General features: G+C 36.5%; 1 protein-coding gene across 5 annotated transcripts; it reads left to right on the top strand.

Moving 5' to 3' along the window:
- The first annotated feature begins 558 nt into the window (after window positions 1–558).
- LOC113678009 (neuropeptide receptor 22) lies at window positions 559–15,747 on the top strand. Of its 5 annotated transcripts, none has more exons than XM_089188256.1 (3): window positions 5,606–6,231; window positions 6,363–6,426; window positions 13,334–15,747. In XM_089188256.1, the coding sequence occupies exon 3, from the start codon at window positions 13,353–13,355 to the stop codon at window positions 14,418–14,420; it is 1,068 nt and encodes a 355-aa protein (XP_089044382.1). In that variant the 5' UTR covers window positions 5,606–6,231; window positions 6,363–6,426; window positions 13,334–13,352; the 3' UTR covers window positions 14,421–15,747. The 5 variants fall into 5 exon arrangements, with proteins under 5 accessions (XP_027050681.2, XP_089044382.1, XP_089044397.1 ...); XM_089188271.1 differs by having other exon boundaries at window positions 5,753–5,864; XM_027194880.2 differs by lacking the exons at window positions 5,606–6,231; window positions 6,363–6,426 and adding an exon at window positions 559–882.
- Window positions 15,748–16,390: the final 643 nt, after the last annotated feature.

Below are 16,390 nucleotides of genomic sequence, written 5' to 3'. Positions count from 1 at the left end.
CTGCAAGCAGGCATGCTTAACAGACAGCGGTAAGAGGTCTTAAAAGGCGTAAGTACGTCATGTACATGGGGGAATTATTATCTATTCAATAAATATTATGTCCTATACTTTACATACATACAGTAATTTCCATAATAATTCCCCATACAAAAAGAGGCTTTTATTGAAACTGGATTAATTTTCTATTATCTTTAATTTATTTTGCACATGTCGTGTTCGTCATCTCTCACACACGCACAACTTCAATACCGCCAATAAAGTATCGCAAAAGCCCAAATAGCAAGAATTTAATTGAGTGCAAAGGGTGGTATAGAAATATTATTTGCGTTAGGAGCGTTCACAATAAACAGTGTGCCGCAAGGACATATATATTATTGACTGCATGAGTGACGCGGGGCTAGATAGACTATATTTACTACTCGCAGGCACCTCGCTGCGCTTCTAGTCAAGGATTTTTCCGTTTTCCACATGATCAGTAGGTACACAAAATATTAATATGTTGAAAATTTAATTAATTTATCTTTGTTTAAAAATTTCAAAACCGGCTTTGCAGCTGCCAGTTTTACGCAATCATGTTGCGTTGGCCTTGACAAGCCAATGCGAGCGAACTTCTTCAGGACATTTACCAAGCAACGAATTATGTACGAGCCATTCACGTCAAGATGCGAGTAATATCGCATCAAATAATCAGAAATACAGTCACTTTTTTTCGCTGTCATCGATCGGTAGCGCTAGGCTGTAATTTTGGATATTTGGAAGCAGAAGTCGATATCGCAAGAAACTCAGTTGCCGGGTGATCCTATAGAAAGTGATGATGATCCAAGAATATTGACGTAGAAGTGCAATACGATCTGTAATTTCCTAAACAAGCGATTTACCGTGGTGAGTCATCAAGCTTTTCTTTCCTTACTACCTAGCTTCTGTTTGTTCCCTTGGCGATTAACTGTGTTTCATTTCCAAACCGTATTTGAAATAATACAACGTCTGAATGTGAAAACGACACCGCATGATTGAATTTATCTGAAATTTTCGTGAATGTGATACTTACTATTTGAGAAAATAATTTTGCATATGAAATCTTTTGCTTCACTCTAAGTCAGAAATTAGGACGCCTACTGCTGCATGTACCCGACATGGAAATGCTCAGGTAGCTGATCAAAAAGTCCATGCCAGTAATTTACTTCAAGATTTCCAAAAACATTATTTTTTGCAACTTAATTTCTTTATTTTGAAAGGCTCGAAGCAAAATCATCCCTTTGATATTTTGCTCATTTTGAAAGTGCCCCAGAATTTCTTGGAGTCTTGGCAAGTAAACTTCCTTCTTGCGTGGAATCGTGCGTACAAACTAATTTTCTCGTTTCAACTGGTTTTGCACATCTCTCTCAGAAGATAACTGATGCTGAAAACAGCCGCGGTCTCTCTGGCGCTTTGGATAATTCTAATGGCGCAAGGTAGACACTTTTAGTATCTCATGTCAGGCGAGACTATCGAAGTAATAAATATTTGATGGAGGAGTGGGCATTTTTGCATCTTTTGATAAAAGAGAATTTTGAGCCAAACCTGTGTACCAAACAAAGACCGCAAAATTGGAAAACTTTATTAACTTTGAAGACGTGTAAAAAGACTTTACAATCGCAAGAATGATTTTACTTCGACATTCGTAATTAAGGACTGTAAAAATTGTCAAACTAATTAAGATCACGAAGAATTAAAAATAAAAAACGAAAAAACCTTGTTCAGCGTAAAGCCGATTTCGTGTGCCAATGAAAAAAGATGTTAATTAAAATTTTAACCGGAAACACCTGGGCAAGGGTGAGTATCACGTCAGCTGAGCGTCAATTTTTCTGCCATGTAGATAGATAAGAATAATAATAAGCTGCGAGTTACAATGAACACTATGACATGCAGGTTGTGCTAAAAGGAAATATGCAGTAATCAGCAATCCTCAATAAATATTCATTTGCCATTAGAGGTTGAGTTGCTGGTTTAACTCGAATTACCACCACCTGCAGCTGCCACAAACAGCGTATCTGTTGATAGCCAACGTCATTTTGAGGAAATTTATACGGCTTAAATGGCTAATGAAATGATAAGTATTACATTCGAGTGAATCCGTGCTAACACAAAGAAAGATAAAAGCAAAAGTTTAAGTATGCACTGTCTTACTATCTCAAGTTCAATGAACATGTACTACTTACGTTTAATAAGAACAAACGGAAGAAAACTGCAAAATAATCAAGAAAGTTCCTGAAGCTTCCAACCGCCGGTAATACTTCAGTCTTTCGGCTTTCTTTCCATTTTTTTCCTAGTACAATAGTCAATATTTAAATAGCAATAACATTTCATTATTAATTCAGCTCACGCTGAAAATTTGCATTGGATGTGATAATAAATTATGAGCCACAGCTAAAATCGAGACCTTGGTGCGCAACTTTTCGAAAGGATATCGCTTGATTCTGTCTATTTCCTTTCTTTGAAAATTAGCTTTTATGAAGTTAAACAGCAACTGCTACTAATTTGGAATATTTTCAAAATAATGACCAAGGCGTTTTTCCTTCTGAAATAATATGTGCTGTTTTTATGCCATAAATGAGAAAAGCGATGAAGTATTTGGCCACTTTCTTGACCAGATCTGAATACACTACCTACTCGACTAAAAATACGCAACGCATTGACCATAATGTGCTGCATAGACACAGAAAACCTGGCCATTAACAACGGATGAAAACAATGCAATTCTTGCATTCTTAACGTGAGTGTAAACATTTTTGGTTGGGGCTGATCACAGCCTAAATTGTAAACATTTTGGAGCACCTTCTACAGCAAAATAGACGAAACGCAGCTTAATCCGCAATAAAGTCGCATCTTGAACTCTGAGTTTTCTATAGCTTAGTTCCTTTATTTTGTCAGGCCTCGGAGTTTATACTCATTTTTGTTCTGAAGTATAAAATCTAGAGAGACGCATTAATTCAGGTGACTCCGCTCTAAACTTGCCTGCCGTATGAAATTCTCCTGATAGTTTAGTGTAATATGATATACATGTACCGCTGACAATAGTTATCGGGCTCAAATTGTCCTCGATTTCTGGCTACGAAGGAATGACTTCCTTGTGTAACGACCTTTCAAAGTCTACTGCCACAATCTTATCATAAATGATGTAGAAGGATCAAGAAGTGCTGAAGGAACACAGCTGTAAATTTTGAATCGTTTATCTGTTTGACTAAGTTCAACTTAAAAGGCGCAGATGGTAATCTAATCCCATGGTTAATTAATAATTCAGTTCACTCCGACGCGCAGAATTACGGATGTTACAAATCGCGTTCCGACCGGTCAAAAACTCACCGTTTACTGTTTGCATCGACATACTCAAAGCTATTCTATAACAGCAACAGCTGGCTATTTCTATCGGTTTGAGAAACGAAATGTAGAATAAGTGAAAAGTTATTAAGTCGATCACCGCCCTTGCATCACGGTTCTCAAAGGTTTTTTGTTTGCGTGGGCTGTTGTGTAGTTAAGCGGACAGCCTGCCTTTTTTACTTCTTAGGCAAATTCGGCTTAAATTTATTCATTTACCGTCAGTGAAAACAGTTTTAAATTTATCATTTGACATATTTACACTTTTTCCTTAACAATTTACTATATTTTCCATTATACAAATTGAGTCCAGTTCAGACGATTTTAAACATATACACCTGACACGCCCACTAATTAGTGGGTGTTTAGAGAGGAAAGTCTGACGACTCTATTTTTCTGTTTTATTTTCCCTTTGTTTTTTGGATCAAATTGTGGTACTTGAAAGTCGGAACAGTGTGGTGGCTTTTTTTTAATTTAGGATTTCTTTTCATCAATTCATTTACGTCAGAGTATAACTGGAAATGGCTTTTCAAACTAATTGAAAATAACATTTAATTGAAAGGACCGCCCTCCGGCCTTAGGAACAAACTCATTATTTTCAAACTTGTCATTGGGATCATTTATTCAAATGCGTGCATGAAATGTTATTTCATTCTAGAGATGTTTTACTTTTTCTAAGTTTGATATAGGGCTAGGTGCACTGAAACTATATCGTTGAATTAAAAAGTATATTTAAAATATGTTGCAATCCCCGACACAGTGGAGTGATTTTGATGTCAAGTCGGTAAACCCGTTAATAATAATAACCAGCAATTCTCCAGCCTTTGGAAAATATTTGAAAGCCAAGTTCACTGCACAATGATGACCGAGGGAGGAGTGGGTGAAATGGAAACCATAAGCGTCGGAAAGGCGACGAGTATTATTTCGTTTTCTGCTATTTTTGACACAATATTCAAAAGTCATTGTTTTAGCTACAGGAGATGTATTTTGATATCAAAACGATTCGACCGGTGGGAGGCACTAGCGTTGGAGAGGAAAATACGTAGTTCTTATCACACTAGAATTTGCGTATGTTATGTTTTAGCCATATATATTTGGTACTTGAATGCAAAAACTGAGGAAGGTATTATCGTTAATTGTGATGGTATAGGCATAATCATGAGTCCAATGCGAGGCTGTTTAATTTCTAAGTTGCATAACACCTGATTTCAGTGATTTCAGTGTGTACCTGAATATGATGACCAAGACAGAATTTCTTCTTACAAGATCAATACAATTTCAAGCAGACAAGTCATGAGAATAAATAAAAATATAAATTAAGGGATTACTAGCTGATCTAACAAGAAATTCTCTAAAGCAACATCATAAGAATTGAATGGCAGACAGTAAGGAGAATTGCTTAATCAAGAGAGTCCTGTACTTCCTATAACTAATCCGTTTTAAGTTCACGGTTGATCGTCAGTTTTTTAACTATGTTCTTAGCTGCCAGCCTACTGGAAACTAACTTCAGAACTTAAACTTGGCCGTTTAGTCTTTCTATGACAATCAATGAAATATTTCCAGTCTCGAAGAAGAAGAAGTCATAGCGCAATCATTAGCTCAGCGGTCCACGTTTCTTCATCAAAAATTTTAAAATAGTTCTACTGTATCTTTATATCGTTGCACGTCATCTGGCGTTTGTAAGAGTGACATGAAAGACAATCCTTTTCCCAATCATTTGCAACAAATCTTTGGCGCCGATTTGTAACAGATTTTTGCCGCCACGAACCAACACGTTTTATCGGTCTAAAGCAGACGGACAGAACGTATTCATCGATATAAATTCAGTTGGACGAATTCAACTGAAGAACTTAATTATTTCGGTTTAGTTCGTCTCATGTGAAGTTCGACGTTTAAACAGGGGAAAACAGATCTTTACGATTATTTTTGGGATTACTTCTAATCGCCGTTATGAACTTCACCTGGTGAGCAAGATCATTGAAGGAATTGCCCAAAATAGAATTGCATGTTATGCAAAAGTTGGAAAATCCCATAAGAAATACGTGTTGACCTTCTGCTGTTAAAAGTCTGCTCTTTCCGGCGTTGTTTCTGTTATGTCAATTAAGAGATCATTTCAATTCAGCTTCAATTTTTCGTCAAGAAAATTTGGTCGAAGCAACGGGTTATCAAAGAAGCGTGTCTCCACCTCGCATTGTTATTGTTTTTTTCGGCTAAATTTGAGCTTAAAATAGGTGGTTCAGTAGATGTGCGTGTTTTTAGCGTCCACGTTCACTTTACGCGGAAGTGCCCTTAACAGATGGCGGGTGCGATAAAAATAAGCAGATGCAAGCCCATCGAGCACTACGGAAAATTTATTTCATATCGAGAGTGGGTTCAACTGCAGAGTGAGAGAATCCAAGCAAGTAGATAAGTAAACAACAATGTTTGATCAAGATCAAGCCTTCTTTTATTTACCTAAGGAGTCTGAAGTGTGCCGCGTCTGAAATTGCAGAACAGGAAGCTTAAGGAAGGTACGATTAAGTTGGATGAGATTTGTATAAAAGGCTAAGAGAAATTCACTATTTCTGATATGAAGGTTTTTCTTTCATTTTCGTCAAGATACTTTAAGTCTTTCTCGCCACAACCTGCTTGCCATAAATCAAATTCAAAATTTTATCCATGGAATTACTAGTCTGTAAACAACAATTTTCTGAAACTTTCTGCCCACGTTGTCAATGTTGCGCGTGGTCTTCAACGATATTCTTAAAGCAGTCATTTCTTTTTTCGTACCGCACGCGTTTACAAATAATTTCCAAATATTTCTTGGTTGAGCACTACTATTTCTAGGTTGACAAAGGAACAAATCAGACTGTCAGCGCATTGAATATGACTTCTTAGGTAAATAATCTAGATGTAATACTCTTTTTTAGCGGTGAATTTCCGGCCTTTTAGCTGGAAGGCTCTTTGTTTGGAATATGAATCTGTACTGGATGCACAGTATTGACTTTTCTTATTTGATATTCGCCTAGGGAACTTATCAGTTCGTTGTATAACTCGGCGGATTCTGATGATGTAAAATTAGGGAACCCTTCGGTGAGTGAAATTATATTTTTTCTCTGTCTGCAAATAAAGTTGTCGGTGTGAATCGTTCCCTAGTGTTAATAAGCTATATCCGTTGAAATGGGTACAAAAGTTAACCCTATAGGTGAAATCACGAAGTAACAAGTAACTTATGTATTAAGTAATTAGTAGTCAGTGGTAGTCGGTTGGTAGTCAGTCGCAGTAAGTAACTCTGCTCCAATTCGCAAAATATTTTTAGTTCTTCCTTTCGATTCAGACTGATCCTCTAGACTCAAACGACTCGAATTTGTTTATCACACGGCTCTGATCACGGATCAAACGTTTTCATTGGTAATGGCCTTCTCTAAGACTTGACTGAGAAAGTAAAAACACAATCCTATTTTACAGAGGTTCAATCTAGAAGGCTTAACTGGTTACACAGTTTTGTGCTTAGAAAATGTTCTATACATGACCAATGCCACAATCTATACCTTAAAACTGAGATTCGGAATATCAACTTTAATTGGGTAAAACTCTTAGTGCAGTTAAGTTGTTGGAGTCTAGTATGTTGTTGCTTAAAAAAAAAAAAAAGAACCCCATCAGTCAGCTGTAAAGTGATTATTCTTTTGTTTATTTCATACTAGTTTCATTCCGAGGAGTAAAAGACGAACCAGACCCTAGGCAAAACGTTGTTTGATATTTGGAAGTATTTATTTTAAATCGTCTTTCTCTGGCTTTCTGAGGTAGTTCGATTTTCTTTTGTTCCCTCAGATTCTATTTTAAAAGCCAGCAATGTCAAACAAAAAGTTTAAATTTGATCGGCTCTTTTGATCAGTCAGAAAATTTTGCATTTCGGCTGTGCATTGTATTGTTTGCTTGCTGTGATTACGACAAAACTGTAAATCAAATTATACCGAAATGAGAAATAATTAATTATACATTAAGACTTTCGGGAAGGACGTTTAACCCTTAAATGGACTGAGTTCAAAATATTTTGACGGCAAGAGGGAGATAACTATTTTTGATTAACATGAAAACTGAATATGTCCTAATTTAACCTATTGAGGGTTGTCAACAGACAGCTGTTACTGAAACAGCGGTTGGAAAATAGAAGCTTTAGCGCTTTTCAAAGAAAGTTTCCGCTGGATATCTGACAGGACTCCAGATTGACAGTTTCATTTCTTCTGAGAATAATTTTATCGCGCTTTTGGTTAAAAATTCGGCAGAAGTGCTTCATGGAGGTTAAGTTGTCATAGCTACCTCTGTCATTTAACATATTAAGACTTGCATGTGTGACAAAAGTTTGTTTATAACTTTAAATTTCTATTTACAGAAGCAACACAAAATTTTTAAAAGAATAAACATGAATTTCATCGGTAAACAACGACAACACAGTACATTCGCTTAATGGGTTTATCATTATACCGAGCACTTTAATGGGTTTTTTTAAGAGGAAAGAACGCTGTACAAGCTGGTTTATCATTTTGTTGTTATGTTTCGCTTCCAAGGCTGAAGACGTTTTATCATTTCCTGCGGTGGACTCAAAAGTAAAGTAATCAGTTCATTCGAGCCATCAGCAATTTAAATACGTACAATATAAATATCACCAAAATATTTTGCTGCAGTATTCAGAGAGGCTGTCTTTGAAAAAGTGGATAGCCTCGGGAAAGAAAAACAAGGCAAAAAAAGGTATGTACGTAAAAGAGAAATAGTATCTATTTCTTGGGCATTGTGGCTCACTTTGCGGGTTAAGATGGAGATCCTGGCGAGCTAAAATCTATTTTAACCCGCTCGAATAATCTTTCAAGGTGTTTTGTTGTCATGTCAGCCCTCCAAAGTGATAATTAAAGTAAGAAAGGTTTATTTGGGTCCTTGTCAGAGACATTTTAACCCTTGCTTAGCAGCTCGGGTTGAAATGACTTTGTTGGGCCCAAAACAAATTTATGCCCGCGAACATAAATTAAAATCCATCGTTTAATGAGAACTTGTCAGTTTTATCGAGAGATTTAATAGGTACAAGACATGTCATATTCGCTATATTTACGGGGAAAGGATCTTATTACTCAGTTGCAAGTTCTTATCACAAAGAGGGTCCGCGGGAATTGCAGTTCACGTCTTCCAGCAGCTAATCCTCGTATCAGCTTGGTTTCTCTGTTTCATGCTGTATGTCTACTCTTAACTTTAGACTTCTAGAAATTTAGACAAGCATCCTACGAATGCTTCGTTGAAAAGCATATGCTGAAAAACGCGTTTTTTTTTATGGAGTTGAGACTTCATGATAAATAAAAAAACAAATTTGATTTTTTTTTTACATTTTTATCAGAAGTAAATATAGTCGCCCGAATAACATTTATATGCACATTTTCATCTATTGTTTTCAAAGAGAAAGCTTACGGTCAGATTAGTTTCCTTTTCGATTAAATCATGACTCTTTTTAATTAAATTTAATTCCACCTGGCTATTAGCAATAGAGCAACTCAGGTTAGCTTCAAATTCAGTCAACAGGAGCGATACAGCTAATCCAATAAAACTTTTACTTTACGTGTCTGAACCATTTAACTGGTCCACTTCTAATTAAGTTGTGCAGCAACCGATGCTAAGCAAAAAAAAATTCTGTATTAAAATCTATTTGTATTGGCACACGCAAACTAACAATCTTTAATGGGGTCGCCACTTGATTTAGCTGATAACGCCCGACTTATCAACCATGGCTATGCTTTGCTCAGTGTTAAAATTTTGCTTAACTTGGGAAATATGGCAGTAAAAAGTGCCATTAATGCAACCAATCCATGTCTTTTCATAACAAGGTTTTGTTATTAAAAGGCGAATGTCATTTATTCCTGTCCATATAAACAAAAAGGAAACTGTTTAACATCAGTAAACAAAAAGTGAGGGGTTTGTGCCGGAGAAGGATCAGAAAGCTACATATTAAATTTGTAATTCTCCTTACTGTCAATCATACAATTCTTATAATGTTGGTTCAGAGAATTTAGTGCTGGATCAACTAATTATCCCCAAACTAAGGAAAGAGCAACATAACTTCAAGTATTTCCTCGATTCAAACACTTGAAAAAAATCATCAGTTCGTTAAAAACCTTACCTCGCTTCAATGTAAATATTGATTTACTTTAAAACCAAAGCAGCTGTCTCGTGTTATTCCCCGAAAAACGTAGGAAGACTTTCTCGTTCGCTCGAAAGTTATTACCGCAATCGCGCGGAAAAGGAAATAATTAATAATTCCCGGCAGATATATTTTCGATAGCGTTATTCGTTTATCTATAGACACCAGTTAAACAGGCTGGCCTTACACAGTTTTATCGACAGATTTTGTAGGTACAAGACATGTTATATTTGCTATATTTACAGGGAAAGGATCTTCTGGGGACTCAAAGTTTTGTACATGTAATTATTACTCAGTTGCGGGTTCTTATCACAAAGAGGATTGGCGGGAATTACAGTTCACGTCTTACAGCAGCTAATCTTCAGATCAGCTTGGTTTCTCTGTTTGATGCTATCTGTCTACTATTAACTTTAGACTACTAAAAATTTAGACGAGCATCCTACGAATGCTTTGTTGAAAAGCATATACTGAAAACCGCGTTTTTTGTGGAGTCGAGCCTTCATGATAAATTAAAAAACAAAAATTTCTATTTTTTTTATTTCATCAGAAGTAAATATAGTCTCCCTATGAACATTTATATGCGCATTTTCATCTGTTGTTTTCAAAGAGAAACTCACGATCAGATTAGTTGCCTTCTCGATTAAATAATGACTCTTTTTAATTAAATTGAATTCAACCTGGCTATTAGCAATAGAGCAACTCCAATTAGCTTCAAATTCAGTCGATATGAGCGATACAGTTACTCCAAACCTCTACTTTACGTATCTGATCCATTTAACTGGTCCACTTTTAATTCAGTTGTGCAGCAACCGATGCTAAGCAAAAAAAAGGTTTGTATTAAAATCTATTCATATTGGCACACACAAACTAACAATCTTCAATGAGGTCGCCATTTGATTTAGTTGATAACGCCCGACCTATAAACTAAGGCTATGCTTCGCTCAGGGTTAAATTGAAATTTTGCTTAACTTTTGGAAAAATGGCAGTAAAAAATGCCATTATGCAACCAATCCATGTCTTTTCATGACAAAGTTTTGTTACTAAAGGCGAATATCATTTATTTCTCTCCATATTAACAAAAAGGAAACTGTTTTGCATCAGTTAACAATAAAAGTACTCTGTGAGCAAACTCGTGAATTGACAGATGACTTACATGATTTTTTGGATTATGTTTCATGTTATATGCTTTTAGGGAATTTTGGGGTTGATTTGTCATATTTAGAGTACAAGCAGTAGTTCAGTGTTCGCTAATGTAACAAAGAAACAAAGTAACGTTGGGATAAGAAGGCATTACAATTGAAATGATCATTTGACAAGGGTGGATGATGTCATGTGTTTTAAACATATATCACTTTTGTTTCTGGTTCAAAAGAAAAGGTTGGAAGTAAATGTAGATGAAAAGTGAAATTTACTGTCTATAATTGAAAATATTGGAAAATCAAGGCAACACTGTCTTAATGAAAACATTAATGATTCCCTCTTTATCAAATGAGACAAACGGGAATGAGTTTTGAGCGATATAACGAAGCCCAGACTGCCACCGTCATTTTGGATTTCCGCCTGGGTAGATTTTGGTCAAGTGCTAGGCAACGTGTAATCAAGACCAAGATAGAATTTCATTTCAGGCCTATTTATTAATTTTGTAGTGTATAACTTTCGCATTTTAGTGCGTAATATTTATTTTGAAACTTAAAATTGTCTTGAACCTTAAAAGAAAATTGTTCTTTGAAAATTCACTGAAAATCGGCAGCCAAAATTACTTGTTTAGGTGTTATTTGATTTTCGTGTTAACCTGTAATTTCGTTAGTCGCCGGCATCTTTTGTTGCTTCACACTGAAAAAACACACGATACGAAATGTAATGATCGCTTTTGTCCCCAATCTCACGCCATAACAGAAAAAGCTTTTGAACACCTGTAAACTCCAAGCGCTTCGGAGTAAGTGAAATTTTTAATGAATCTTCGGATTGGATTTTTTTCAAGTTCAAGGATTGTAAATTACAATCTTATGAAAAACGACGGTTGTTCTCTTATTTCAGTGTGAACCCTTGAACGCCTGCCAGTCGTTGGCGCCGCTTGTTGAAACTAAAACGAAAAAAAAAACTCTTTTAAGATTATCATTGGCTTCTTTTTCACCCCACCACTATTCTTAGCAGCAAAAGTCGCCATTTCGTTTGTTTATTACTCGCCAAAAACTATCAAATGCACTCAAAAGCCTAAAATCGAAAAAAGGTTTACAGGAATCGACCAATCGAGCGAACGAGCGAGTGCTATTCTCCACATCATATCTACAACTCACTCTTGCGTATGCGCTCAATTCACGAGTTAAAAAAATGAGAGGTTTGTGCCGGAGAAGGATCAGAAAGCTACATATTAAATTTGTAATTCTCCTTACTGTCAACCATACAATTCTTATAATGTTGGTTCAGAGAATTTAGTATTGGATCAACTAATTATCCCCAAACTAAGGAAAGAGCAACATACTTACAAATATTTCTTCAGTTCAGACACTAGACGAAATCATCAGTTCGTTAAAAACTTCACTTCGCTTTAATGTAAATATTGGTTCACTTAAAAACCAAAGCAATTTTCTCGTGTTATCCCCCGAAAAACGTAGGAAGAATTTCTCGTCGGCTGGAAAGTTATTACCGCAATCGCGCGGAAAAGGAAATAAGTCATAATTCCCGGCAGTTATATTTTCGATAGCGTTATTCGTTTATCTATAGACAATAGTTAAACAGGCTAGCCCGACCCACTTCAGCTTAAAGCTGTCTCGACTGAGGACCTGTTTTGGCTCTGTTCTGAAAAATTACCAATATCTTTGATCAAGCTCGATGATGCTATGGTTAATCTTCTACCAAAGTCTGGGGATACTACTGCAAAATGATTGCGTAAATCACGCATCCCCTTTCAGTTGATTTGAATCTTTTTCACATTACCAGTAAACCGTTAACATAGTTAGGAGGGGAAATCGCTTACCAAGCTTTTATTTGTACCCGGGTATAAAGAATTAATTATAGAAGTTTTGCTCGGGTTTTTTGAAGGTGTGACAGGGAATTTTGACCACGATTATAAATACGAAGGGAGATCCATAAAACTCTATTAAACTTTTAGAATTACTCTAACTCTGGTTTCTACATTTAGTCAAGACAAGAGGAGTTATGAGTTTCATGATAAGCCATCGCTAATATCGATCACGAAGTGTCAGGATTAAATCCTTAAATGGAGAGAAAACCTATAGTCCGTTATAAGATTGATTTTAAATAAACTATTTGAGATATTATTAATATGATGAAAATAATATAGCATCTTATTATTTCACAATGCAAATCGCTCAATCTTCTCATTTTCCACCATTGCTGGAAAATCTCAAGGATATTATCAACAAATTTTGCATTCGAATTCAATTTTACCTTTTCAAAACCATTAAAAAGTACTTCGAATTCGAGCGCTGAAAACATCTGATTTATAAACTAATTGAAACGCCAAAATAACCATAAATTTTTTCAATCTCCGCAAAACAAGACGACTCACCAATCAAATAGAGTTTAAATCCTCCTTCACGCCCACGGCTACATGTTTCCTCGACAAGGATCATGGATCACGGAAAAATAATTAAACTTAAACATCACGTTTCACAGAAAATTAAAATATTCTTTGACGTTTCGCGCAAATGGAATAACGCTGGCGGAACTCACATACGCATAAAGTGCATGTTAACTTTTACAGTACGTGAGCAAATGTATGATTTTGAAGTTGATCTGTCATCTTCATGTAACGAATGATTTTAACCCAGTTGTGAATTTCTCTTTTCTCGGCAGGTATTCTACTCAAACCACTATGGCAAACACAACTGTTTGTGGGAATCTGGAAGACCAGTCTTTTCCGATAAAACTGGTCAAGATTCTGTGTTACAGTTTGATACTTATTACTTCGCTACTTGGAAATACCGCCATTATCGCCATAACTGCACGAAACTCCCGCACATTGACTTCAATAAACTACCTCATTGCAAACATGGCAGCATCAGACTTGCTGGTCTCAATCTTCGCTGTTCCAAATCAACTGTACCAAGTCATATTTGGTGAACGAGCTTGGCTAATCGATGGGATCATGGGCTCAATTTTATGCAAGCTTGTGTTTTTCTGCCAAGATATCTCAACAGCTGTTTCGATTCAAAGCTTAGTTGTTATTTCTATGGAAAGATATAGGGCGATAGTATATCCGTTTCGCCCCGCAGTCATTACACCAAAGAGATGTAAATTCATCATTCCACTTATATGGCTTGCATCTGTATCCCTACACGGAATATATTTCTACGCCGCTCGCCTCGAGTCTATTAACAATACAACAACCTGCGACTTCCGCTGGGACCCACAATTTGACAATCGTCAAACGATGGAGCGATATGTGGCAGTGGTTTTGGTTTTAATTGTGTTCCTACCTTTTTGCTTCACAATTTTTACTTACTCACGAATTCTTTGGGTTCTGAGAAATTCAGAGGTTTCCCAGCATCGCGCCGAAAACAGCAGAGTTTTTAAGAACGTATGTGCTATTATGATCGCATTTGCATGTTGCGTCCTCCCAATTGACATTTTTGCTATTTTGTTTTACTTCGTGTGGAAATGGAAACCTCCTTGTAATATGATTCAGTTTGGTGTGTTCTCAAGGTTCGCTTTAATTTCAAACTCTGCCATATCCCCCATCATTTCATTGGTGCGTTTTGACAGATATCGCCAAGGTTTAAAGGACATGTTTAAGACAGTATCAAAACATTTTTGGGGAAAAGACGGCGTCGGAAACATTTCAAACCTGGATGAGTTAGAATTAAAAAAAGCTTCAATCCACCGCGGAAATGAGCGAATAAGTGTAAGAGATTCGGGGATTACAAGCTTTTCATCAGTTTGAACGTTTGTGTGCCTCAGGAACAACATGGAATTTGATAGTAACACGGAGAGCTTTCAAAAGTACAAAATACCATTTTTGGTTCTCTTTCTGAAGGAGTCTTAGGACAGCTTTACGTGGACAGCTTTGTGTGGACATCTTTATGAGAGGCTGACATTTTAAGTAGAGTAAAACTGACCAAATTGAAAGCACAAAGACAAAGATACATGAGGAAAATAAAGTAAAATGGATTTATGAACTGTCTATTATAAAGGAAATTGAGCTGATATGATGCAGAATAACGAATAGTCGAATATACACGAAAATGTACCAAAACACAAATAAGGTTCGATCTCAAAATAACTGAGTCAGAGTCGGTTCTCTTAAGCGGCTAGCCGCATTTAACACCTAAAGAAGTGATTATTCAGTGTTTTCGTGGCAGTTATCACAAAGGAAAAGGTCCACTCGAGACAAGTTTTAATAATATTATCTATAAGATAAAGCAGCTTTGAAAAGCGTGTCTAAGTGATCCACTTATCTAGTGGTTTTTCTTCACTTTCGCTGTAAAATTGGCGAAGAGCATCTGCTACAATTTCTCAGCCCGTCAACAACAAAGCTCAAAGCTTTTGTCAGCCTACTTTGAGTTTCAGGGCTCTGGGTCACCTGGGGCACTCTCTTTCATCCCTCTTAGCGGCCGATATTAGTTTAGCTTTAGTTTTGGGATATTGAATCAAAATGCGCTCCGAATCGCCATTCGTGGCTCTATTTTTCGAAAGACAGACCATTTTGAGAGCTATTCGAACAACTGGCGCCAGAACTTTCCTTAAGAAAAATCATCAACGAAGGCAGTGCATGCAAGTGTCTTTAAATGAGTCTCTCCCCATCAATTAAACTTCTGAAGACCCGAGCTTTTTCAGTCATACTAAGAAGAGACTAATGTTACCGTAAAACGGGAATAGGGCTTACGCTCAATAGATTAAGTATTATATATTTATATCAATATCTTCCTCTAGTAGATACTACACACTTGAACAATCCTTTTAGCGTGTAATTATGGGCTAGCTCGGAAGTGATTATCAAGTACTTGTCACCTCCGAGCAGCCATAGAGACAAAACCGCGCGTCAGAAGTTTAATTTCCTGCTATTTTATGGTATATGGACCGTAATGAGTTTTTTTTTTTTCGTCTCTTGTATGTTGTACAAAATTAGTTATTTACCTCAGTGTCGATGATGGCTGTGGATATATAACCCCACTTCGGTGAATAACTGCTATCCATTTCCTCTCATCGATTTTCCTCCGTCAATTTTGTAAAGTTCAGCAAAAATAATTAAAATAAACTCCTGTTAACGATTTGTGAAAGGGTTCATAATGAATTCAGCCAAGTAAGACTATATGCGGGAGGGCCTTTTTAAGCCCACTTCCTCCAGTCATGTCACATCAGACAAATTGGAGCCTTGAAGGCTCAACCAAACCACCGTAATCCGCAGTTTTTCAACACTTTGCGATGCTAAAAGCCGTTTTTTTTTCCTAGTTTCGGTTTGTTCTGGGTAGGCAATAACATGATTCTCAGTGTAATTTGATGTTAATGAGCACGAATAAATTTTTCAAAGATAGGAAAACTGCACAAACCCATAGGGCGTGTGCAATTTTTAGTCTTTGAAAAATTTGCGAGTGCTTATTACACCAAATTGCGAGAGAAATTATGCAATTACTTTTTCATAATTTACATGAAAACAACATCTCAGAAAGAAAAGACAGACGAAATTATTGAATGCGTGCGCGCTATCTGTCATTTGCTCCCGTGGGTTACAGCTTTGCACTCGTGTTACTTGAGAATGCCCTTGTTTTCAGCCAATCAGAATACGTCGTTTTTTCAGGTACATTAGTACTCTCTGGAGGTGAAACAAAGAGCTTGATATTGAGGGAAGATTTTTATAAAGGTTTTTTTCTAGCATAATGGCTCACCCCGATGAGCCGCCATATAGCGGCAAAT

The sequence above is a fragment of the Pocillopora damicornis genome, chromosome 1, assembly GCF_964200805.1.
Source record: "Pocillopora damicornis chromosome 1, jaPocDami1.2, whole genome shotgun sequence".
Classification (NCBI taxonomy): Eukaryota; Metazoa; Cnidaria; class Anthozoa; order Scleractinia; family Pocilloporidae; genus Pocillopora; species Pocillopora damicornis.
Note: the sequence above shows the minus strand (reverse complement) of the source record. Positions and strands in the feature narration are given on the sequence as shown.

Excerpts from the sequence above, each read along its gene's own strand:
- LOC113678009 (XM_027194880.2), top strand. The coding sequence starts at position 13,353 with ATGGCAAACACAACTGTTTGTGGGAATCTGGAAGACCAGTCTTTTCCG.